The sequence below is a fragment of the Hemicordylus capensis genome, chromosome 4 (genome assembly GCF_027244095.1).
Source record: "Hemicordylus capensis ecotype Gifberg chromosome 4, rHemCap1.1.pri, whole genome shotgun sequence".
NCBI classification, from domain to species: Eukaryota; Metazoa; Chordata; class Lepidosauria; order Squamata; family Cordylidae; genus Hemicordylus; species Hemicordylus capensis.
In genome coordinates this window covers 131,373,976-131,401,367 of record NC_069660.1, presented here as the reverse complement: position 1 = coordinate 131,401,367, position 27,392 = coordinate 131,373,976, and the positions used below count along the sequence as shown (strand labels likewise).

General features: G+C 41.0%; 1 protein-coding gene across 7 annotated transcripts in view; it reads left to right on the top strand.

Moving 5' to 3' along the window:
• Positions 1–27,392, top strand: part of CDC14A (cell division cycle 14A) — a 185,554-nt gene that overhangs the window by 4,340 nt on the left and 153,822 nt on the right. For all 7 annotated transcript variants that reach the window (XR_008307409.1, XM_053251102.1, XM_053251106.1 and 4 more), the window contains exons 3-4: positions 10,844–10,919; positions 19,591–19,683. Coding sequence is in view for 6 of the 7 variants with exons in the window: in XM_053251102.1 (XP_053107077.1) it covers positions 10,844–10,919; positions 19,591–19,683 (169 nt within the window). In the remaining variant the exon portion in view is untranslated. The remainder of the gene's footprint in view (positions 1–10,843; positions 10,920–19,590; positions 19,684–27,392) is intronic.

Here is a 27,392-nt window from a genome sequence, read left to right as displayed (position 1 = left end):
CCACTTTCCTTGACCACCTTTGCAGATCACAAATTATAGTATTATACTGCTTGTTAGTAGCTACTTAAACCACTAAGAAGAGTCCAGAAATCTGTTTCTGTTTTTTTGCCACAAAATGCAGTCTTAATGCCTGTAGCTCTTAAGAATAATAGAATTGTAATCATAGTAATTGATAATCAAAACTTAAGAAAACATTCTTGGCAGCTCAAAATACTTTGCATTACGCAACTAATTACCTGCCTCTGGTACAACAAAAGCAACTGATATTTGAAATAGTTCATTGTAGAACTATATCATCAGTAAGGGGCGGAGGCAATGCAATGCAGCCTGGCAGATGAGTACAAAAGCCTACTATCCCATCATTTTGTTTGCCTTCATGTACCTGTGTGTCACAAAGTGAGTTAAGCAATGAGTTTGATAAGCTGCTCACCAGGAAGAGTTTTTTCTTGTCTCAGATAAATTACTTACTACAAGCCTCTAATCTGGCCATCTGCATGAATAGCCTTCCTCATCTTGTCGAAAAATTTTTTCCACTCCCCAGTCACAGTTGTTGATGGCCAGAGATGCTGCTTGTCACACAAATGGAATTCAAGAGTGTATAGAAAAGCTTGGTTGAATTGGACTAAAGACCCATTAAGTAAATTCCATTTCCAACACAGGTCAGCCAGATGCTCCTAGGAAACTCACAAGAAGGTCTTATGCCAGCCTCCCTACTTGTCTACCCCAGGCCTGCTTAACCCAGCAGTTTTGAACTACAACTCCCATAGTCCCCAGACAGAGTGGCCAATAGCCACGGATTATGGAACCTGTAGCCAACATTTGCAGGAGGGCCGAAGTTGAGCACCCCTGGACTTGGTAATTGCAGATATACTGCCTAGGCATATAAAATGTTCATGTGTCTGTCAAAAATTGGTAGTAATTTGTAGAAGGGTGCCATCCCCAAACCTGCTAATCACTCGAATTGGGGCCCCTGCAGGGTTAGACCTCCCCCATGAACCCATTCCAAAGGTATGCCTTTCCAGTTCAGTGTGCCTGGCTGACCTCTTCATCTGCAGTTATGGTGGGGCCAGCAGTAGGGCTCTGGATGTCTTGGAGGTGGTGGGATCAAAAGAAGGGCTAGGGTTTTTCCTAATAACAGGCTTTCCTTGAGCCATGTCTCCACAATGGTGAAATTTCTATCTATCTATCTATCTATCTATCTATCTATCTATCTATCTATCTATCTATCAATCATATTTGTACACTGCCCCAAACTTTAGTCTCTGGGTGGTTAACAATAGCATAAAGCAAGTTAAAAACATATACAAAAAACTTAAAAGCAATTTAACAATTTAAAAATAAATCAGAGATTAAAACCCAAAACATTTAGGAAGCTGAGAAAGCTTGGGCGAAAAGATGGATTTTCAGGTGTTTTTTGAAAATTGCCAGAGATGGGGAGGATCGTATCTCAGCAGGGAGCGCATTCCACAATCTTGGGGCAGCAGCCGAGAAGGCCCATCTCTGTGTAGCCACCAAACGAGTTGGCGGTAGCTGGAGACTGACCTCCTCAGATGACCTCAATGGACGGTGGGGCTCGTAGTGAAGAAGACGCTCTCTTAGATACCCAGGGCCTAAACTGTTTAGGGCTTTAGAAGTTATAACTAGCACTTTGTATTTTGTCGAGAAACCTATTGGCAGCCAGTGTAGCTCCATCAGTAAAGGAGTAACATGGTCTCTCCGAGATGACCCAGAGACCAACCTGGCTGCTGCATTCTGAACCAACGGAAGTTTCTGGACTACGTACAAAGGCAGCCCCACGTAGAGTGCATGACAGAAGTCAAGTCTGGAGGTTACCAACAGATGTACCACTGTTTTGAGGTCATTGATCTCGAGAAACGGGCACAGCTGGCGTATCAGCTTGAGCTGATAAAAAGCACCCTTGGCCACTGCCTCAACCTGAGAAACCAGGGAGAGGTGTGAATCTAGAAGTATTCTGAGACTGCGAACCTGTTCCTTTTGGGGAAGTGTTACCCCATCTAGAACAGGTAGATCAAAATCATCTCTAGAGTTCTGACCCCGCACAGTAAGTACCTCTGTCTTGTCTGGATTCAGCTTCAGTTTATTCTCCCTCATCCAGCTCATTACTGCTTCCAGGCAGGCATTTAGGGAGGATATGCCAATAATTATTGGCAATAATTATGAATTATCATAATGGGTAATGCTGTTAGCGGGCAGCTTCCCAACTAAGTGAATTTTGATTGTCCCATTGAAATTAAGTGACTTGTCTCATTGAATGTAGTCTGGATGCTACCCAGTGACTTCTGGGAAGGTAAACCCCACGAGATAATAAACAAGTGTTGATTTGAAACTCGCATGGTTCCTGAGCTGCGTCCCTTAGGTATTTGGTTTGAATAAGCCACTTATCAACTGATCTGGTGACACACGGGTGCAGACAAGTAGAAATATGGGATAGTAGATCTTTGAACTCATTTGCAAGACTGGATTGCACTACCTCTGGATGCTGTTGTTCTATAAAGGACTACTTCAAAGAACTGTTTACCTCCAAACGAATAAGCAATCCTGTTTTGTTCCTAACAGGAGTCAAAAGTCAGATTCTTTTGACTCCTGCGTGCATGGAGGGATATGTGCTCCTGAGTCTTGGCGATGTCATGTGGAGTGAGGATATAATCCTAGACTTGCATTGCATCTGAACTAGTCCTTGCCTCTGCTATTAAGCATATCAACTATATCTGGCTTATACTCTTGTTTAATTAGTAATAAACATTTTTTGAGCATCCTCATGATTTTAAATCTGAGCTCTCTGAAGAGATTTGATTAACTTAATGATACTTGTCAAGATTTAACTAATTATCACACTTGCGAGATTTCCTATTTTAAAATGTAATTACTGTGGAAAGTGGGGCAATTTTCCACTCACATGTTGAACTTCATTATTTGGTCAGTGTTTTTAAGGAGTTCGATGTTTACATCTTGGCTAGAACATAGGCACCAGTGGTTTGACTCAAGATTTGTCTGTCTTGCAATGTATTCAAATGCTAATTAAAATATAATTTTACCGCAGGACTGCAGTTTGACTCTCAGCAGGCTTGGACTAGAACATGGTGGACTTTGCAGAATCCACTGGATTCTGCAGTACACCCAGAAGGTTTCTCTGATGTCGCAGGCTGTGTATGTACTGAAACCTCACCTTTACAGTGTACTGAGACAGAATGCTCCTCAACACTGGAGAAGCCTCTAGAGCTGCCAGATTACAGTAAATGTAGTAGACCTGAGGCATCTGAAATCTAGAATGGGGTGGGGCAGAATTTAAGGAGCAGAATTAATTGGCTTCATCCAACTTTGCAGCTTTACCATCACTGTTACAGGCAAATATATTGTTTCATGACATTTAATCTCTTAATCCTGCATTTGGCCATTTTACATTGACCTCGTCTAAGTGGATAGTTGAAATCGCCCATTTGTTGTTACATGCTGTACTTGAGCTGTCTTCCTGACTTTATTTTTTGTTCAGCATGGGATGGTGTGATGGTCTTTATGTTACTATTTTGGGAGGTAGAATTCCTGATGATGATTATGCAGCATCCCCATGGTATTTCAGCCACCATGAAGGCAGATTCCACTAGCACATCCTCAGGCACCAAAAGATGGACTTGTGAGTTGCGGGGTGTGGGGTTTTGTTTTTGTAGTTCTGCTAAATGTAATCTGTTTGCTCTTGTAGCTGAGCATACCTGTAGGATTAAGGTGCTGATAAATCTTATTCTGATGGAGAAAAACAACCAAATTTCCATTTTGGCACTGCCCTTAAAGACTGTAGGAAAACTTCAACTACAGCAGGATGTAGCTGTCTAGTGGTTAACATGTCGGTCGTCATTCTTATGTATTGTATATATATTGCAATACTTTGAGACATTTGCACTAGCTAACAATTCAGAGTACTTTGTTTTTTTGCAACTTCTTACCACCTTTTCGGTTAATGTGTTGCAGCAGTATTACATTGCTAACTGGTGTTGAATTTTGTGCTGTAACTGCCATGTCTCCAGTGCCAGCTATCTATTTATTTATTATATTTGTATACCACCCCAAACCTCTGTCTCTGGGCAGTCATGACTCTCTATGGCTGCTGTGCCAATTAAATATTTTATGATTAAACATGAGAATCTTTTATGTCAAGAGAAATGAATGAGCTTGCTTATTGCCAAATGAAAATAAAAGCTGAATAGGCAAACTATTATGTTTTAATGAAGCTTAGCCTGTTGAAGGTTATTCTTCATGTTAATTTCATGTTAAGTTGGCATAAAGCTCCTAAAATTTTACCCTGTTCAGGGCAGGGCTTTATTTGAAATAAAGATGTTGAAAAATAAAGTAGAAAAGACGATTGCAAGGCACAGGACTGACTTAGACTTTGTAACTAATTAATGAGTTGGGAACTGGTAATTGGCTTATTATCCAAGAAGAATGCTAGCTGTTGTTCTGTTCTTTGCAAGCAGATCTAGGCTTGCCATATTACACTTGACTGGTTAGTGCACAATAGACTTTCATTTGGCCAGCACATTCTCTAGTTGGTCTGTTTCTATTTTGTTTTGAGGTAGCTCATGAGAGCCTTAGTTGCTTGTGCTTCATTACCAAAAACAATCTTATTTGCTGCTTCTAAAATCTTTAATGTATCTCCCACAAGCAATTTTTTTAGATTTTTGACCTTGCAGGTGCTGTCTCAGCAAGGATTTTTGAAAAGCTGCAAAAACTACAGTGTGTACTTCTATCAGTGAGGGACTCTGGATTAATTTATTAAAAGGCTGTGTTGCAATAGAGCAAGTGCCTGCCTTTCCAATAAAGACTGAGGGTTTTTTGCCATTGAGACCTGCAAATATCAACAACATGGAAGTGATAAGCCGCATTTACAGTATAGTTGAATGTGCTTCTGTTGTGTCTGAGGCTGAACTGAGAATGAAAAATGAGTGCTTAGCCATACCTTCCAACACCACAGAGCTGCCAATTATTGTCCATAGGACAATAAGCTCTTTGTTTCAGCAATGTCTGATAGTATTGTTAAATGGAATATTGATATACAAATCTTGCCACACAAAGTACATCTTTGGTGTCCAAGGACAGGATTGAAAACTTCTTATTAGTATAATGGTTATTGAAAATTACTTGGGTATCTGTGTCAGATGAAAATGTCTTGTCCCAGTCTGTAAACTGCTACAACCAGACTCTGTTTCAGACTAACATCCCAATACTATGGATGACTGTTCAGAAGTAAATCCAGTGTACAGGAGTTTACTCACAAATGGAGAATGATTTCCTTCCTGTACAAAGAGGCAGCTTTTAAAATTGTGACTTTAGCATGGCGGCAGTAACTGTCCCTATTCAGCCTAGTGTTGCATCCATCATAATGGCTGTTGCTGGTGTCTTGTTTTTTAGATTACAAGCCCTTTGGGGTAGAGCGCCATCTTCTCAATTCTTTTTTGCTGCATAAGCCACTTTGATAACTTTTCTGTTGAAAAGTGGCACATAAATATTCTGTATAAAAATAAGAGTGCATTAAATTGCAGTAAGAAAAGTTGAGTTGTAAACTGACATTCGTCAGTACATCTCAAGATATTTCTCAAATAACTAACTACCAGTTCCTTAATATTAGTTTTGCCAGGTAAGTGCCAATTCAAGACCTTAAACAAATATTGGCATTTTATATTGAACAGCAAAACGAGCAAGTGGAAAAGGCCTGCTATTTCTACCACCCTCCTGAGGCACTGTCCATTTAATAATAGGGAGCACTAGTACTCTTATTCCCAGTCATACTCTTTAGCACTACTCTGCCTCCTTTCTTAATATGCACCTGATTGTTATTGCCTGCCATAGGACTCCTGCTTGCCCCCAAGCAAGATAATCTAGTATTCTGTTTTCATCTACCAGCACAATGCCACTACAGAAATCGAACTAAAAGAACTTCAGAGATGACTGTCATACTTACCAGAGTCCGTAGCAACTGTTGCTAACTCCTTCAGTCAAGGTGAACCTATAAGAGACAACACCCTTAGCAACAGTTCAGTGAAAGTATCAATTGGAATGTTACTCTTCCATTGCTGGCAACAGATCATTGGCAGTGAATGTACCATTGATAGAAAATTCAGAGACATTAGCGCTACGCAGTGATTGGAGTGCTGCAATGAGAAGGGGCCATACCTTAATGGCAGAACACCTGCTTTGCATGCAGAAAGTCCCAGGTTCAACCCCTGGCATCCCCAGATAGGACTGATAAAGATCCTTCTCTGAAACACTGGAGAGCTGCTGCCATTTAGTGTAGACAATAAGATGAACCAGTGGTTGACTCAGTAGAAGGCAGCTTCATTTGTTTAGTATGGAACAGATACCACTTACTTCTCCAGGTAGATACCATTTCTTTCCAGTTCTGCCACTCATTTGTCTGCAGCACGGTTAAAACTGAAATATATGGCTGTTCACTCATAGTTAATATGTTTGCATCAGCCATATATTTATAAACACTAAAAAAAGCCACTGCCATTTTAGTACCAATACCAATTAAAAAACCCCCACACAATTTGAAATCCCCAGAGCTGTTTAATTTATATTTTCTTATTAAACTTATGGGTTTTAAAATGGTGCCTTGATCCTATTTTAAGACGAACACTCGAAAGGGTTGATCTGATAGAGAGTAGTATAAAATGAGTTGTGCAGAATGCTCTCAGATAAGATTGGAGATAGCATATCTGCCAGGAGATACTACAAAAATAATCTGTAACTATTGCATAGTATGCCAGTACTTGATAGCATGTTTCAGTCCTCCTATTTTTTGTTATTAAGTTCATTATAAATCTAAGTCAGTTCCTTGTGAATTCAAACATATTGGAAGATGATGGTGAGAGGGCTGTTTGTAATGCAGGACACAAGGTCTCTGGGTCATCTCAGAGAGACCACATTACTCCTTTGCTGATGGAGCTTCACTGGCTGCCAATTGGTTTCCGGGCAAAATACAAAGTGTTAATTATAACTTAGAAAGCCCTAAATGGCTTAGGCCCTGGGTATTTAAGAGAGCTTGTCTTGATTATGAGCCACACGGCCCATTGATGTCATCTGAGGAAGTCTGTCTCCAATTGCTGCCAACTCAGAAATGGGCCTTCTCAGTTACTGCCCCGAGATCGTGGAATGCGCTCCCTGTTGACATACGATCCTCCCCATCTGGCAATTTAAAAAAAAAATCTGAAAACCCATCTTTTCACCCAAGTTTTCCCAGCTTTTAAAAACTGTCTGTTTTAATTTTATGGTTGATTTTAAATTGTTGAATTGTTTTAACTTTTTATATGTGTTTTAATTGTTTTATGTTAACCGCCCAGAGATGAAAGTTTGATAGCTAAATAAACAGATAGATCTTTATAGGGACAGTGTTTCAGTTCTGTACTTCTTATGGACTAAATATATCCACAATCAAGTGGATGCTGGAAATGTAAACTTGTTACTGTTTAAAGGCTAGGAGTTCTGACCATTACTCAGGATGAAGCATTAGATTGATATGTGCTAGTACAATGTTTTATTCAACGCTCAGAACAGGATCTCAGATTATTGTGCCATTGAACAGGACCTTTATAATGAATAGAATTGGATGTAACTGAAATACAGTATTGCATCAGATAAGCTTTTGGATCAATACAGGATCCCTCAGGGCTCCAGGGTTTAAATGAAAGGTTAAATTTGAACTGTTTTCTATTTTATGAAGTAATTCTGCCTTTAGTACTGGTGCCTAGTCCTTTGAACTGTGTGTTCAAGTGTTTTGAGGCCCTCATCTGTAATCCTTATATAACGATAAGTGGCGTTTGATGGCAGTAGTTACCAGAACAAATGTGGCATTTTTAAAATGGATAAAGGGGTGTTTATCCTTTATTCCAGTTTGCAAGTAAAAATTAAGTAGAAACGTGGCAAAATCTACTTTTTCATTCCTAAGTGCTAGATTTTTCATTATTTTTCAAGGTGAGTTTATTGTAGTAGAATGTATAAAGGTCTATGCTTATAAGTAAGAGAGGCTTTGTGGCTTCTGTAGGAGTATGCTAATCATGGGCACTGACATGATTTAATTTATCTGCTTGTACAGTTCTTATTCAACACTAGTATTTTTAAGCCCGTTATAATAACGGGCGCTAGCCTTCCCCCGCCCCCCTTTATGTGTTCTTCATCAAAGGTTCGTCTCAAAGTCTGCTGAATTTAGTCTAGGAATCAACCAAAGCTCTTGATCAGGAGTGCTAAGGAAAGGCATCCGAATGTATTTAGCAAGTGTTCATCTCACACCTTCTGCGCAGGTTTTCTGCAGTCTATCCTTTCTCTCCCCCACACCTTTGAATGCCTTTCAGAAACAGAGAGGAGTTAGCATTAGCATTAGTTAGCAACAACAATTAAAATAAACTCCACCGAGAAGAAGCGAGGCGCTCGCGAAAAGAGCTCCTCTCTATGCTATGCTGCTGCCCAGACTGTTGTAATGGATGCAAATGACGCAACAGGCGTCCTTCGCGTCCATACCGGCAGTCTGGGCAGAGGCTTACCACAGGGAGAAGCTCTTTTTGTGAGCTCTTCAGTTATTCTCGGTGGATTTTTTTTTAATTGTTGTTTTTGTTTTTGAACGATTGCTGCGGGCTGCAGTGGGCAAGTTGGGTTTGGGCAGCTGGTTGGGTGGGAGGGTGATAGGCAGGGGCGGCGCAATGTTCAAGGGCGTTCTTGCTTGTTCATTTGGGGGGGGTGCGGGGAAGTTGTTTTTCGGCTTCTTGGAGGGTGGGTGAGCGGGCAGTATTGCTCTGCTGTATGCCGTTCTGGTCGGCGTGGCAGGCCTCGTTGGCGGCTTTGCCGCCACCTCGTCCAGATTCCCCGTTCTCTGTTTTGTTTTCTGGCCGCCGCCATTGCCCCCGGCTTTTTCGGGGCGGCCGCCTCTGGCCGTCTCGTCCTGCCGCCACTAATGGCCGAGGCGGCAGCTCTGCCGCCGCCTCGGCCAGTCTCCCCCTTCCCCGCATTCCCGGCTTCTTTGGGACGGCCGTTTTTGGCCGCCCAACATGGCCGCTGGGTGCTGGCGGTCGTGTCTCTCTTGGACTGTTCTGAGCATGCGCTCCGCGCATGCTCAGAACAGTCGAGGCACGAACGCACGCTTGGTGTCCGTCCACGGACGGACACCAAGCGTTTTATTAGAGAGGATATACAGTACTGCTAGGAAGTCAGTTAGTGAGATTTTAATTTGATTACTTTTGTATATTAAGGTAGTACTGGCAGAAAAAGATTGTTATCCTAGTAAAAACTTCTTTGCTTCTAGATGTTAATATTACTAGTAGAATTAGTCTTTGAGTAGAATGCAAGTCCACATTTCACAATGAAATAATCTTACTGAACAGAAAATATACTAGCAACCTTATGTCAATTATTCCCCATTAAATTTTCATCACCAGTCATCTATAGGTATATATATTTTTACCTCAGTGTTGACATGTCCTTGTATGGCTGAATATTGTTTGGTTAAACAATTTCAACAAAGGTTTACTTGAGGTAAGAATGAAATTTTGTGTTTGAAAGCAGGATAATCTATACTTAAATTTGTCAAATGGAAGACCAATACTAAACACTAGACAAGAACTAAGCTGTTAAATATATATTTGTCTTAAACATTTCCCAAAAAAGATGCATACTATTTCCATTTTCTGTATAAACAAAGATAAAGGTGCTAATGTCTAATTAACAGCTCCAGCTGTTAGACTACAACTCCTATCACCCCTGGCTATACGTCATTGGGCTGGGAATGATGTGAGTCATAGTCCAACAGCTGGAGGGCTGAAGTTATGCAGCCCTTATCCAAATTAAGAAACGGCAGCACTATCAAGTCAGAGTTTGGAGTTTGTGCTTTCATTACAATTGTAGAGAAGACAAGGTATCTTTTAATTGGTAGAAATGAAATGTTTAGTTTGTTGGCAATCCTAAATAAGAGCGCTTATATGTCTAAAATCTGCCTATATCTCAGTTGAGCATATATATCCTGTGGTGTTCATAGTCTAGCAGCTGTTCAGACATCACTGAGTATAGTCAGATGGTCCTGGAGCATATCTGTATGAAACAAGTGTCATCTTTGCCTTACAATTTCCTAATAGTTGCTTGTATCTCTTGCCTGTAACTAAAGACTGATGTGATCAAGCATGATATAATATTAAGTTACATTAAGATGTGCTCTGTTTCTAGATCTGTATCACCATCCTATTTCTTTGTTTGTCTCAATGTAGTTGCTTAGGAAGGGAGAGTTTTTTAAATGACATACAATATTTGATTTATTATTATTTATATAGTTATTTGATTTATATACCGCCCCTCTAAAAATGGCTCATGGTGGTTTACAACAAATAAACAATTAAAATCAGTTAACAGATAAAATCAAAACTAAATCAATTAAACAATTAAAATCACTTAAACATTAAAAACATCATCATCATCATCATCATCATTATTATTATTAATTTATTTGATTTCTATACCGCCCTTCAAAAAATGACTCAGGGCGGTTTACACAGAGAAATAATAACTAAATAAGATGGATCCCTGTCCCCAAAGGGCTCACATACTAAAAAGAAACATAAGATAGACACCAGGAATAGTCACTGGAGGTACTGTGCTGGAGGTGGATAGGGCCAGTTACTCTCACCTGCTGAATAAAGAGAATCATCATGTTAAAAAGTGCCTCTTTACCAAGTTAAATTAAAACCAGCATTAAAAATTTAAGCCGTAAATCTAATTAAAAGCCTGGGTGAATAAATTTAACTTTCCAAAAGCCTCAAATTAAGCTTTCTGACTGCTGTTATGTCTTTTTTAGTTTTTATGCAGATTTTGGACCTTTAAACTTGGCTCAGATATATCGATACTACTGCAAACTCAACAAGAAACTAAAGGTAAGAACTCTTTCTTTCCCAATTATATACTTTAACCAAAACTTGATTTCAGCGAACTGTGGTATGTAACAGCCATTTATATAATAAACAACAATCCCTGGGATTTAAACATTGAGATCATTTGGGGAGTGGGTCTTAGTCTCTGAATAGAGACTGATATCAGACCCTCCATTATCTGGATTGTGATCCGTTGAGATCCATAAGAATAGGTACTGCTCCTGCACTGGATCTTTGTGGTGGAATGCCGCAACTCCTTGAGGCATCTGCACACCGCCTCCAGCATGATGCTATTTAAGGCAGGCCGGATGCCACGTTCCTCAGTTCTTTTCCAACCGCTGTCACTCTTTGTTCGGATTAGTTCCTCTTCTGAGAGTTCACAAACTTCTTTTAAAAAAGAATAGGATTGTTTTTTCTGTTATTGACTATGGAAACAGGAAGGACTTCAGGAAACAATATTGCCCTTACAACAAACTTCCCTACCAGAACAAGAATAAAAACAACCAAGGACAACATACCAAGCAAGCGGAGCCTCAGAAGCATCTTTGAGGTTTGCGATCGCCCACCGTTACGACTACATCTCCTGACCTGATTCCCCTCAATGCCTCCTCCATCAAGAGCAGTACCATCATGGTGTGCGATGCAATACAAGGTATTACCTTTTGGCCTTTCCACTGCCCCCAGGGTGGGTATGTATGTATATATGTATTCATTTATTTATTTAATTTATTTACCAAGTGCATAGTGGTGGCGGCAGGGCATTGCAGTCTACCTATATTTGGATGACTGGCTCATAACATCAGAAGACCAAAACGAGTTATGTTCTCATACGTTGTATGTGTTAGATCTCCTCCAAGACTTGGGAATCAAAGTCAATTGGAAAAAGTCTCACCTAAAAAGTGCATTAACCTTTTACAGTTGGTTAAAGATGTGGAAACTTCAACTTTGGTTTCTTTCAGTTTTCCACCCAAATGTAGGCAGCCAACAAATGTGTCTTGAGATCCCCACACAGATACTACACTCTTTGAATTGGTGAACGAACAAAGGAAACCGTGTGTGTGTGTGTCCCTTTTCAGATGCTAAATCTAACTATCTGGATAACAACATATGCATCCCTACTGGGTTGGGGTGCTCACTGCAGTAGCCATCAAATATAAGGCAATGGAGTCCATGACAAAAAAATATCAATTTCTTGGCGCTCCTAGCTATATTTCAGGGGATGAAAGCCTTCCTACCACTTCTAAAGGGCCAGATAGTACAAGTACAGTTGGACAATACTACTGCCATTGCCTCCATCAACAGAAAGGGTGAGTTGGTGTCGCGATTCCTTTGTGCCCTCAGCTTACCGTTTTGGCACTAGTGCATCAGACACCAGTTCTACCTTATAGCAATTCACATAAAGGGTCTGGACAATGTCTTAGTAAACAGTTTGAGTTGCACTTTTGTTCAACGACAGCAACACAAATGGGAAATAAAGACAGTATGTTGCACCACTCTTTGAGAACTGGATCTGTCCTACCATAGACCTGTTTGCCACTTCAAAAAACACAAAATGTGTCTGATTTTATTCTAGAGCAGGTCACAACCCACAGTCATTGGGGGATGCTTTCAAGATGAACTGGATGTGGGAGATCCCTTACATGTCCCCCCCCCCAAAAAAAACCCTTGATCAGTTGTGTAGTAGCACACCTGTTAGCTGCTCCAGTATTGTGTATTCTAGTGACTCCATGGTGGCCAAGGCAACCTTGGTTTCCACAGATACTCAAACTGTCAAGTAACAGACACCATAGCTTACCACAAGAAACAGATCTTCTAACCCGAGGCAATGGCCAAATATTACATCCAGACATGCTCACGCTACGCCTGATAGCATGGCGAATAGGTTTCTAACAAAGATACTGCTTAACCAAAGAAAACCTTCCATGAGACATAATTACTTGGGGAAGTGGCTGTGTTTCAAAAACTATGCTAAAGCCAGAGGTTTCAACCAAAAGCAGGCTACAATCGAAGAAGTTCTTCTCTATTTGACAACCTTGAAATCTTGGGATTGGGCAAATGTTTCACTGAATGTCCGTCTAGCAGTGCTCTCATCAAAACAGGCTGGGAAGGCAAGACACTCTTCTTGCACCCTGATAGCAGAGCATTTCTGAAAGGCCTTATGGACATACCCACCGATTCAAACTCCAGTGGAGCAATGGGGCCTTGATTCAAAGCCCTTGCGAACCACTAAGCACTGCTATTAAATTAGTGACTTTGAAGACAGCCTTCCTTATAGCCATAACAGCTAAACGAGTTCGTGAACTAACAACTTTGCATATAGACTCACCTTTTTCCAGAATTTATCCTGACAAAGTGCTGATGCGTATGGATCCTGACTTCCTTCCCAAGGTGATGTCAGACTTTCATCTTAACCAAGATATTGTCCTTCCAACATTCTTTAAGGATTCTTCCACACCTTTGGAATGAGCCATGCACTCTCTCGATTTGTGACGAGCCTTGCTATACTACCTAGATCATACAAAAGTTTTCAGGACCACCAGTTGCTTTTTTGTCGCTTACAAAGGCTTGGCTAAGGGTTCCTGCATTTCTAGACAACGAATGTGCCACTGGCTAGTGGAACTAATTATACTTATAGATCACAGAACGTAGATCCTCCAAAAGCTATCAAGGCTCACTCCTCGTGTCTGTGCTTCATCCACTGCACACTTACCTGATGTAGCTTTTAAGAACACTTGTAAAGTAGCAATGTGGTCCACAGAGTTACCATTCATCAAACACTATGCCATAGATTTATGCTCTGCGCTTTAGGAAAAGCCTTTTAAAGCGGGTGTTACAGTGACTATTACTGCACTCTCCTCCAAAGAGAGCTAGCGAAACACCCATTCTTATGGATCTCAGCAGATCATGATCCAGAAAAATAGGTTGCTCACCTGCAACTTATAATCTGGTAGTGATCTGTTGACATCCATAAGACCCTCCCGAACAACTCTAATGCAGTAGTGTTCTGCTATGAGAATAAAGAGTGTGCATGCAGTAAAATTTCAAAAGTGAATTCACCAACTAAGGATGATTGTTGTCCTTGGTGGTCATCCAAGAATTGAGGAACATGGCATCCGGCCTACTGGAGGCATGGAGGCGGAGCGCAGATGCCTCGAGAAGCTGTGACATTCCACCGCAAGGATCCTGCGCAGGCGCAGTACCCTTTTTAATGGATGTCAATGGATCACTACCATATCATGCGAACAACCTGTTTTTTGAGGTGAATTGTAATACAAATTAAAGAACTGGTGAAGTAGAGAACAGAGACTGAAATCAGAATTGCTCAGAACACAATTACTTTGGATACAGTGCTGAATTAGATGTTTAGTTTTATATATGTTAGCTGCTAGATGTCTTGGGGAAGCTTAAAAACAGTGTTGATAGAAACAGCATTTCTTGTTTTCAGAAAATGGTAATTATCACTGTACTACTCCTGAACATGGGAATTCCATTTTTGGATAATAGCTATTATATTGGTCTAATCATTTTCTAAAACTGCCTAAGCTAGCAGCCATTACTACTAGTGACATTAATTTCCTTAAGTTCACTGTGATTTCTGAAGGTGTTCCTCTCTCCTCAAACAGTTGCTCATCAGCTTCATTAGAGGATCCTAAATTCTAATGTGTTGAAAGAAAACATTTTCTGTATATGCTGTTTGGGCTGGTTCATACATCAAATGGAACCATGGTAAATTGTTGGTAGTGTGCTTCCCCATCACTTGCCCACATGAAGAATTTTATTTTCACTTGAAGTTAAAAACCAACTGATAGTGGTCATGACATCTGAACCAATAGCTTTTGGTTTATTCTAACCACCTTGCTTAAAATCAGGATTTGAAGTGGGTTTCAGATCTCTGAATGACTTAGGATGTTGGTTAGAATAAACCAAGATTGATTGGTTTGGACATCAGGACTTACATTGGTTTATTTTTATCCACTGTTGGAAATATTTTTCCAAGGCTTGTGTGAGTAGGGGAGAAGGGAGCTTATTCTCTCAAGGCTATGATTCTGTGTGATGTCTGAACTCTCCCATAGTGACCAGTGGTCCCTCTAATTTTTTTCATCTCTGTGCAGAATGAGTTTTGTTCTGGGTGGCGGTGGCAGTATCAAGGCACTGTGTATGCACATGCATTCAGAATGGGGTCTTCTAATTCAACCTGAGTGGGATCTAAAATTAATTGAGCAGACATCAGAAAACTTGTGAGTGTGCGCACATGTGCACACCTTAGAGGGAACAGTGACATGCATAATGTTATAGTCCTCTCTCACTCGCTTAAAACTTTATCTAAACAAAAAGCTGAAACTTTTAGAGTGTTCATAATGAAGATGTCTTCTCTTCATGGTAATTTCAGTTGACCTTCACCTCTAATATCAAGTGCATCGTACTTAATGTGGCCATGCTATGTATTTATAGAATTGCATTGTGATGCTTGTTCTTAGCTTCAGCCTCTTTCATAATTAACACTGAATTCTGCACTAAGCTCAGGTAGTAAGCTTTGTAAGACCCCCAAATCTTTCCTGAGTGACAATCACTTATGAAAAAGGCTCTAAAAAGTTAATATTTGGCTCAGGCATATCTTAGAAAAGTAGTTACAGTGAATATGTTTTGGGTTTTTAATAGTGATTATTGTTGATTTGCAAATCTCTGGACATAAGTTTTTTTGAGAAATAAAAAGCTTCAAACTGATCCAGCTGCTCTGCTAGTCTGCTGGTGATCTCATTATTTCTTTCCTAGCTCCTCAAGAAACAAAATGGATTCTTGCAATACCTGTTTTGTCCTACAAATAATGCTCCTCTGAAGGAAAATTTATAGGATTTCTGATTGCTATAGTCTGAGCCCATTAAGTATGTATGCTTAAATCTACGTGTGTGTGTCTTTGACATCAGTTGGAATAAGGAAAAAAACAGGTGCACTGGAAAATTATTTGGTTATCCCAATATAAATGCTTTTTGACAAGTAGAAACTATTGTTAAATATGCAAAATGGACTATGAGCAGCCATTGTGATGTAAAGTCAATTAAGCACTAGATTAATCATAAATATTTTGCAAACCACTAGTTTCTGTAAATAGAATTACTGTAATGTTCTTGAGAGAATCAGTTTGAGTTTTAAGTTTTGCTCACTTTCACACTTATAGAAGGCTAGATTCAGTGCACTGGCTGATGTCCCTAACTAAATTACTCAATTGAAGTCCTATTGAAATTAAGTGTCCTTTAACTCCTGAGTAGTACTATTGAGAGACTTAGACTGGATGTCAGCCAGTGGCAATTAAGCAATGTTCCTCTTCCAGCTTACTCTTCAGAGAGAAGTTTGGTTGAAAATATCTTTGACAAAGCATACTGCCAAGGGAGAAAGCTGGGGGGGGGGGGACTTGAGGCACAGACCACCTGGTTCAGCTAGTATACTCTATTCTTCTCTGTTGCTTCCCCGAAGCTCTGGAATGTGCTCCCTGCCAAAATAAGTGTCTCCCTATCTTTGACAACTCTTAAAAAGTCAGTCAAGACACATTGTTCAGCCAGGTTTTTAATTAGATATTGTTTTGATAGTTTTTAACATGGTTTACATTTTAAACTATTGTGATTTTTATTTTTGTTGTAATTTGTATTTTATTGTTAGCTGCCCAGAGATGTAAGTTTTAGGTGGGATATAAATACATTAAATAAATATACAAATGTGGAACTTACAACCCATTGCATGTGACAAGGTGAGTGAACCCAAGACACTTTTGTTCCTTTCTGCACATAGAGCTTGTGCACCCAAAGACCTATGTGAAGTGTTGCTCAATGTCCTGTCGTGTTTACTGGCCCTGGTATCCTCTTGCAATTATTGATACTTGCCCCAAAGCAATTGTTGCCTAACACACTGGTAGTCTTGCTCCTGCAGGCTCAAGAAGTGTGAGTGAAGTGGCAAATGTATGCTAGAAACATGTAGAAGGGAAGAACTGTAGTTTGACAGAAGAGCATATTCTTTTCATACAGATGGTCCCACATTCAATCATTTACATCCCCAGACTAGGCTGGAAAAAGCCTCCATCTGGAACTCTGGAGAACTGCTGCTAGTCTGTGTAAAGAATACTGACCTAGGTGGAACAATGGTCTGACTTTAAGACAACTGAACCTTTTGTGTGAAAGATGTTTGAAATAATGACAAAAATCACTGTTTACTTTATTGTGAGATTCACTGCAGTTGCATAGAAGAAACAGCAGCTACAGAACTACCAGTTAAAAGGGGAAGATATTCTGGCTGCTTCCTGGATAGTTCCCCCACTAAAGATGCATGTTCTGTTTTGGAGTACAGTACATCTTTTACTTGGAAAGATATTTTAAAATATTTTCAAAATAGGCGCACTAGTATCTTTGAAAACCAGCAGAGAATATTTATTTGGTAACGATAACAAGCCATCCTTGCATATGTGCATTTAAACTTCTTTCAGTGTCTTCTAGTCTTCACAAACTTATGTTCATTACTAGATATTCTAGAGCAGATGTAATATGAAGCTGATTTATTTAGTATTTTGAGCAAAATAGTAAAACTCTGCACAGTTGAAAAACCAATTCAGGGACAATGCTTTGCTGAAAATTTTGGAGGTAAAACACTACAAATCTGTTTTCTTAGGCTACAATCCTGTGCACTTCATTGGAAGTACTGTAGGCCTAAATGAATGTAGTTCTGAATAAAAATACATAGGACTACATTCCGTATCTATAATGTTGAATTCACTGCTTCCCGTAGGGATTGGATGCTACTGCTGGTGTTTGGATTAGCATCATATCTAGGGGAATGAGTTTGTGCATAACACCCTAATTTTTGCTCAACACCCTAATTTTTGCTCTTTTGAGTTTAGGTGAAAGTCTTGCTGTTTAATCATGTGCAATACTGAGGTTTTGTTTGGTCAGGGAACTGCATGAGAGGATATCTATTCCCCCTGCACCAGCAGATGAAGACTAAATAGTAGTGAGATACTTTTGTTTGTGTAAAGCAGGCCTGCTCAACTTAGGCCCCCCAGCTGTTTTTGGACTACAACTCGCATAATTCCCAGCCACAGTGGCCAATAGCCAAGGATTATGGGAGTTGTAGGCCAACATCTGCAGGAGGGCTGAAGTTGAGCAGCCCTGGTGTAAAGCAACCTGACTAACTTACATTTGTATCTTTTAAAACTTTTTAGTTTTTGGTGGTACATAACCGAGAATGCATTGCTGAATTGTAGATTTCTTTTCCAGAATTTCTGAAGACTTGGTTTTTGTAATTCTAACAATTACCTCTTTATATTGAACATCTCAGATGTTAAATATTTGGACTGGCTTCATTCTGTTATTGTTAGCTATGATTGTGCAGATTTCTAAAAGTTAAATGTCTGCAAATATCCTGACTGACAAATTAGTTGATCCTAGCTACCTGTGTAATTTAAAATAAAACAGGCATCTTTTTTCCTCATGGTTCTACTCCTAGTTGCCACAGTAATTTTGTCAAAGCTATTTACTATGTGGGAATTGGATATGTCAGGCAGTACCAAATTCATGCTAATTGCTCTCCATCATTAAGCCCTTACCAGTAAGCATAATAGTGGCTACAGTATAATCTCTAGCACCATTTGAAAGAGATGGCGTAAAAGATCCTTAATTGGGATCCCTGTTGATTTCTTAACAACATTCTATGAATTGGAGAACCACACATTTTAAGCTTAATGTAATAGTCAGCCTTTTCCTTTAGTTCGCTTTCTGGCACACAGCAGAGGTCTTGGAGGGAAGTGGGTCTTCTCATATGCACTGGATATGTTAAGGAACCCTAAGCAGTAGGAGTGGGAACCCTCTCCTACTGATCAGCAAAGATCCCTGCTATTTCTTACCTTCTCAAAAATGGTAGTGGAAATGAGACCTTTGGTGAGGAAATTTGTGTGCTGGATTTCCTGCTTGTCTGTGGTCTAGGGACACTTGCCACTGGTGAACTGGCAAATGGATTTGTAGATGCCTGCCATGAATACAATTTTCCCTTCAATTGCATATTTATGTAGTTACGATAGTGCTGAACTTGGTATGGATAGCACCCTTGAAGAGAAACTTCACTCAGCATCTGCAAAGATGTGAATTTTGAGTTTACATAAAATTGGCTTATAGGAACGATGAGAATGCTGTACCTGTGCTTAGTTTGCTCCAAGTCTTTATAAGGAGCCCTTCTGATTAGAGAAGTGATTGGCTTGTTTGAGAGCTAGCAACTCATTTTCTTCACTGGACAAGGTTTTTTTTTTAAATTTAAGATTTAAACCAAACTTGATGTGGAGTTCTGCAACTGGAGTTCCCAGTGTCATTTTTTCAACAAATTTTTGTGGGGGTGGGCGATTTGAATCGGGGCACAGTACAGGGAGGAGTGTTTAACCTTTGGCACCTATATTGACCCCCACCCCATTTTAATGCTCTTCTGGAAACTACTACTATGAACATGTTGAGGGGGACTTAAGGTCACAAAAATGAGGTCATAGATTTCCCTCTTCATGGTTAATAGCCAGAAGGCATAGTGAAGTAATAGGATAAGATTAACTATGAATTGGTATCAGGGTTTAAATGGAAGAGGGAATAGGCAAAATATCTTATTGTAACAAATCTAGCTAATATCCCCTTGTTTTTCTTCTTTAAAACAGTCATTCAGTCTATCAAGAAAGAAAATAGTGCATTATACCAGCTTAGACCAGCGGAAACGAACAAATTCAGCATTCTTGATAGGTGCATATGCAGTAAGTATTTCCCTCCCTGCATGTGTCAGCAGGAGTTTGCTGACATCCCCTTCCCTGGCTAAGTATAGATAACTGCAAATAGTGTAAAATTTGTCTCTTTGCTAATGTGTTCTTATACTCCAGTACAGTCCTGCAATCTTTAAAAAATAAAAATAAAGGTGAATTGTTGCTAATCCCCACTCAGCTGAGTTTTGCCATCTCCATACTCTCTCTCTCCTTTCTCCTGACCTTAAGTCAGAATGCAGAAAAGACAACCAGGACAAATCGTTTTGTTTAACGATGTGCTAACTGTTCCCTTTAAGCGAAGCGCTTGCTTGCATGTACATAAAATTCAAGTCCCCCATGCAGCAATTGCAAAAGGTCATGCATTCTTGTTTGTTTGTCTGCTGCAACTGGCTTCTACTCCCTTTCCCCGCCCCCTTTCCCCATCGCCGCCACCGCATGGGCTCTTGCTACAACCAGATTGGGGAAATTGGCTCCCTCTTGCAAGCAAAAGAGCCACTTCCCCCACTCTGGCTGTGGCTAGAGCCCTACTGAAAATAGTAGCATGCATGCCTGCAGCTTGATATGTCAAGGCACATATGTGCCCATAGCTATTTGCAATAGGTTCCTGCTGCAGTCTAGAGTGGGAGAATCAACCTTCCCATAGGGGTGTGCAATTCGGGATTTCGGGTGATTCGGCTCGGACCCGAACCGAATCACCCCTGTTCTGTTTTGTGCCCGAATCTGGGTCACCCGAATCACCCTTGATTCGGTTCGGATTCGGATTTAATCCGAATCCGAATCTATTCGGGGGGGTAAAAAGGGGCCCAGGGGCAAAATTTTGGGGTGGGGTGGTAGTGCCCAATGGGTAGAGTCTACCACCCCAATTTCAGGGGGATTGGGCAAAATCCTGATTTTTGGTGAATTTTTAAAGTTTTAGTGACTTTGGGGCAGTTCGGGGGCATAGCATGGGATCTGGGCAAAAGGAGTGGGGTGGGGTGGTAGTGCCTAATGGGTGCAGGCTACCACCCCAATTTCAGGGGGATTGGGCAAAGGGCTGATTTTTGGTAAATTTCTGAAAATGTCATGTCTTTGGGGCAGATTGGGGCATATTGGGGCAGAAAGTGGGGCCTGGGGCAGAATAGTGGGGTGGGGTGGTAGTGCCTAATGGGTGGAGGCTACCACCCCAATTTCAGGGGGTTTGGATTCATAGTAAAGGAAAGTGTGAAAAAATGAAAGTGGGGTCATGAGAGTTGTTTAATTGAAAAAAATCTCATTTGCTATGATAGAATGAGAATTCACACCTTAGAAGTTTTTTCTGAGGTGTGAATTCTCATTCTATCATAGCAAATGAGATTTTTTTCAATTAAACAACTCTCATGACCCCACTTCCACTTTTTCACACTTTCCTTTACTATGAATAATATGAGGAAGTAATCAATTTAGCACAATTCACCTTATGAAGACAAACCTCATACAAATAAATTCACCATAATTCACCCCCTGCCCAATCACTCTTAAATTGGGGATGGGTGGTAGCCTCCAGCCATTAGGCACTATCTACCAGCCCACCCCACTCCTTTGGGGCAGATCCACTTTCTGCCCCCAATCTGCCCCAAAGACACCCAAACTTCAAAAATTCTCAAAAAATCAGCCCTCTGCCCAATCCCCCTGAAATTGGGGTGGTAGCCTCCACCCATTAGGCACTACCACCCCACCCCACTATTTTGGGGCAGATCCACTTTCTGCCCCCAAACTGCCCCAAAGTCACTAAAACTTCAAAAATTCTCAAAAAATCAGCCCTTTGTCCAAACCCCCTGAAATTGGGGTGGTAGCCTCCACCCATTAGGCACTACCACCCCACCCCACTATTCTGCCCCAAAGACATGACATTTTCAGAAATTTACCAAAAATCAGCCCTTTGCCCAATCCCCCTGAAATTGGGGTGGTAGCCTGCACCCATTAGGCACTACCACCCCACCCCACTCCTTTTGCCCAGATCCCATGCTATGCCCCCGAACTGCCCCAAAGTCACTAAAACTTAAAAAAATCGCCAAAAATCAACCGTGAGCCGAATCACCCGAATTTTTCGTGCCCGAAATTCGGGTGATTCGGCTCGTGCCCGAAAAATATCAGGGGACATCGGGGGTGATTCGGTTCGGCCCAGAATCACCCGAAATTGTTCGTTTCGGGCACAGATCGTTCTGTGCCCGAAATTTTTTGCACATCCCTACCTTCCCACTCTGGCCAGGGAACAGCCAACAACATGGCAGGGAAAGGCAGCAGGGCAAGGAGAAAAGTACTTAAACTTAGGGAGGAGGAGGAGGAGGAGGAGGAGGAGGCGGCGGCGGCGGCAGCGCTGGAGGGGCTGGTTAATGGTGCAGTTTTTGGGGCAGGAGTTGGAAAAGCAGCTCTTGACTTGAGACAATAGCTGCGCACCTGGTAGACTCACTTCACCAACACATGGAGCTGTGGCAGTGGCTTTTCTCTCCTCCTCCTCCAACATTGCCACCTGAAGCACCTGAAGCACCTGAATTAGCAGCGCCCGGCCCCAAGAGGTGCTGCCTGTCAATCACCTGACGTTGGTGGGGCCGCGGTAATTAGGCAGCTTCTAGTCCTTCCCACTTTCTTCCTCTACTCAGCACAATTCCTTCTCCTCCCTCTCAATTCCTTCTTTCCCCCTCAGCAAACTAAGGAAGCAGATAATGCGTCCCCCAGTAAAAGAGGGAGGGGAAAATCTCTCTCCACAAACTAGTTAGAAGCGCCACCTTCCCGCCCCAACCAAGGAATCAGCTCTCCAGCACATTCTCTAAGTACTTTTTCTCCCCTCCTTTCCCCACCATTGTTAGATTTTCCCCGACTCCCCTGGTGTGACTGCTGCAGGAGCTTTGGTTGGCAGTGTATCATGATCCTTCAAACCCCACAGGCAGCAAAAGCTAAACTTGGCTTCTCTGAGTAACCTTCTGGCAGGAGTGGCCAGAGAGTCTATTCTTGCCACAGTTGAGCTACTGGACCCCAGCCACTTTGCTCCCTTCTCCCCTCTGATTTTTTTCCAGCCAGCGCCCCTTACCAAATTGCACAGGGTTGCAAGTGGGTAAGGTACCTATCATCATAATTTTCCTCTATGTTTATCAGTTATGCATTGTTTATATTATCAAGGTCACATTTATTATTGCCTAGTTTTAAATTTCCTGTCTTTACATGTTTCAGTTAACTTTACCAAATGTTTACCTATCTTTAAATTTCTGCTGTTACCTGCCTGCCTCCTTCCTTCTTAGCTTCCTTTTCCTCTCCGAGTTATTCAGGCCAGCCCTCCTTACTAAACTGCACTGGATTGCATATCATCAAAAAATTTCAGCTTGTTTATTATCATTTATGCATCCTTTCAATATAAATTTCTTAAGAAATAATAATTTGGGTGCAATACAACATGGAAATAATAAACAATAGTGTAATATGAGGTCTGGTTTAGTATTTCTTACTAGCATAGCATCTAGTCTAGAACAATCAGTCCTCATGGGCAGTAGGTCCAGGGCATCTGACACAAACCTTCCCAGTCCTTATGCTTGAAATGCTTTATTGCAAAGAATGAGCACAAGGCTTTGAAATTTTGTGCTGATCACCAACCATACCCCTCCCCAAGGAAGACAGTGTCCTGAGTTTCAGAGCTTCATGGAATACCTCTGAGGTCCAGCCTAATGGTATAGAGCCAAGGCTACATGGAGTATTTCAGATATAGGTGAACTTTCTGAAGTGCTGGTTGAATTTCCCCAGAGCTTCCCTCATGGAGGTCCAGATGACGATGTAATCAGTGTATTTCAGGTTGAGAAGTGCTAGGATAGCATAACTGAGGAAGTGGTGGTCTAAGTCAACCATAAGTAAGTTGACATTCTGTGGAACCATGCAGGTACCACAGCATGGTACCTGCAACTTATTTATGGACAGTAACTTTGATCAGAACATTAAGCTGCTCCACTATCTGAAACAGTTTTGAATAAACATAAATGGGAAAAGTCAAATGTGCTATAGGATCATTGGTCTGTCTCTTTGTGGAATGTTGAAAAATCAAGCTTCTTTATGGTTGCCATAATTGGTGTCTTTCTGGGAGAACATCAATGGACCGTAGCTTCCTTAGGAAGCCTGTAATGTCCTGAACAGGGTTGATAAAAATATATGACTTAGAAATAAATTAAATAAATAAATAAGGTTTTATTTAAATTGTTTTTAAAAAATAAAATCATAAAGAACCTAGATAAAAGTTATCATTACGAATATTAATCATAACTTTTAATTATATTCTATGAACATGTTAACAGCAGTATATGGGGATGAGAGAACAGACCTGATCAATCCTATTGTGCAAGTAGTGTACATGCAGCACACATGCCCCCCTCACTCTCTAAAAGTGCAAAGACAAAGAAAGTCAATAAATGAATAAAGGATTTGGGGTAAGGGTGGAGTAGACATGAGCGAGGAGGAGGAGTCTAGATACAAATGCAAGAGAAAGGGGAGGGGAATAGAAAGTGAAAACAAAAGTGAACAGAGCATATTAATGCAGTTAAAAGTTTCCTGAGGAAACGTTTTCAGAATGTATCTTCCATTGTAGAAAGGAAATACCTGTCGTGGCAGCAGGCCATAAAAGAGACCCCATTTGGGAATATTTTAATGAAGTTTCTGTACTTGTGGATAAGACAGGCATGTGTGCACAATGCAAATGGTGCAACCAAGAAATGCAAGGCCTGGTTGCAGGAATGAAACAGCATTATGAGAACCGTCTACCTATTATAGTATGTACCAAAAATGAAACCTTCTAAAAATGAAACCTACATCTCTCTCTGAATATGTATTAAGGTTATATTAGACAACAAGAATGTACTTTTAGTAGAAAATGGTTAAATAGAATATATTCCCAACTAGTGATTTAAATCATTAAAATAGTGATCAACTCTGGTCCTGAAGACAACTAGGAGTACTGATGACATAGAATTTGCTAGTGGAAAATTCCTGAAGGCCAAGGAATATATTTCTTTGATCTGTGGCTCCTAGAATGTGTTTATGTTGGTTTGCTTCTGAATTTCTGTAATGAGTTCTCTTAACATGTTGTCTAGTTCGTTTTGGCATTTCTCAGTGGGTCCAAGGATGGTGGCCTGTAATCAGTGTTGGTTGTTTCTGTCTTTCTAGGTATTACTCAACTTGTTCATTATGATCATAGCATTTATTTTGTGAGTTTCTCCAGTTACAGTATCAGAATAATGTCTGAGGTTGTGAATGTTGTGTTCTACATACCTAAGATAAGGCAAGTGATGCTGCTTGCTGATAATCTCAATTGCGCATGACAAGGGAAGCATTCTGTGCATCCTTAAAAAATGATGGTATTCTGACGATCAGGGGGTCCATGCAGAATCTCGAAAAGCTGAGAAGATACAGTATCTGTTCAGTGGAAGTATTCCTTATGTTGTAGATTGCAGAAATATGCCTCTGGGTCCTTAAAGAACTGTGTGGTGGAACAAAGTATGAGACTTGTGTCTTGAGATGGCAGAGTGTTTGAGTGGACAGGATAACAGTATAGTTGGGTAAGCTAAAGGCACCACTGTTGTGGCCTCTTCAGCATGCAGGAGTTTTGATAGCTTGGTTTCCTTTCTGTGAAGAAGTCAAGTGCATGTTCTTAATGGCATGTAAATAGTGTTCTATCTACATACAGTGAGGGAAATAAGTATTTGATCCCCTGCTGATTTTGTCTGTTTGTCCTCTGACACAGAAATGACCAGGCTATAATTGGAATGGTAGGTTTATTGTAGCTGTGAGAGACAGAATAACAACAAACAAACCCTCAAAAGTCCAGTGCCCAGTGGCGTAACTAGGGAAAACGGCGCCCAGGGCAAGCACTGAAATTGCGCCCCCCCGCCACACACCCCCGCCACATCCCCAACATACATCTGACTGACACACATGTTTCAGAAAACTTTTATTTTAAAAATTTAAAAAATTTAAAAAATTACCGATATCATACATGTGGTCAAGCTCCTATCTACCACTTCAGATTTATTTTTTAAAACTATCCAAATTGTGGGGCTATCATTAATTTGTTTGGATAGCTCAGGTTAAAATGCTGGAAAACGACAAATTTCAGTATGCTGGGGCTCATGAAATCTCCAAATATTATGCGGAGTTGTACTTGGAAAAACTAAAAGAAGTGCCTGTCTAATTCTCTGCTATGCATTGTAGCATCACGATTACATAAGTTTTAAAAATAAATGGAGAATTTGACTTTTCCCAGATACTCTGAAAATAATTAAATGATATGCAGAGTAAACTGTGTCACTGCTTGGAATATATTCTAGTATTTCAGAAAGACAGTAAAAATGAGAGAAAGAGCAAGAAACTCCCAGTGGGCCTTAATACTAAGGATTTCACATTGATTCAAAGACAAACTGACCACTTATCACAAGAAGCAAAGTAAGAGCAAATGGATACAATCTTAGCTCATAAACTTCAGCTCAGTATTCACAAGCCCTTATTCTCTGTACATAGTGCCAATCTGAATATGTGTACAGTGACATATCATATTAATTTTTTTTTTAAAGTACCTGTAGCCCCTTTGGGGGACATCTTAAAGGCTGTGGGGGGTCTGCAAAGTTTCCTCCTCCTCCCATTGGCCTCTAGGGCCTCACAGGCACCATTTGAGCATGTGCGGTGGTCATTTTTAAAAATATTTTTTTTTAAAAATGGCCACTGAAAACAAAAAGGGCACTGTGCATGCTCAAATGGCCTCTGTGAGGCGTGGCATGCCCTAGGGCCTCACAGAGGCCATTTGAGCATGCCCAGTGGCTATTTTGTTTTTGGTGGCCATTTTTAAAAAAATTATTTAATTTTAAGAAATTGCGCCCCCCTTCAAGTGGTGCCTGGGGCACGTGCCCCCCCCGCCCCCTATAGATACGCCCCTGCCAGTTCCCAAAAGTCAGCGATGGATTTGCATTGTAGTGAGGGAAATAAGTATTCGATCCCCTATCAACCAGCAAGATTTCAGGCTCCCAGGTGTCTTTTCACTATATGCAGGTAATGAGCTGAGATGAGGAACACCCTCTGTAAGGGAGTGCTCCTAATCCCAGCTTGTTACAGTACCTGTATAAAAGACACCTGTCCATAGAAGCAAGCAATCACTCAGCTTCCAAACTCACCACCATGCCCAAGACCAAAGAGCTGTCAAAGGATGTCAGGGACAAGGTTGTAGACCTGCACAAGGCTGGACTGGGCTACAAGACTATCGCCAAGCAGCTTGGTGAGAAGGTGACTACAGTTGGCACAATAACTCGCAAATGGAAGAAACACAAAACAACTGTCAATCTCCCTCGGTCTGGGGCTCCATGCAAGATCTCACCTCGTGGAGTTGCAATGATCATGAGAACGGTGACAACGCAGCCCAGAACTACACGGGGGGAACTTGTCAATGATCTCAGGGCAGCTGGAACCATAGTCACCAAGAAAACAATTGGTAACACACTACGCCGTGAAGGACTGAAATCTTGCAGTGCCCGCAAGGTCCCCCTGCTCAAGGCAGCACATGTACAGGCCCGTCTGCAGTTTGCCAATGCACATCTGAATGATCCAGAGGAGAACTGGGCGAAAGGGTTGTGGTCAGATGAGACCAAAATCGAGCTCTTTGGCATCAACTCAACTCGCCGTGTGTGGAGGAGGAGGAATGCTGCCTATGAGCCCAAGTACACCAT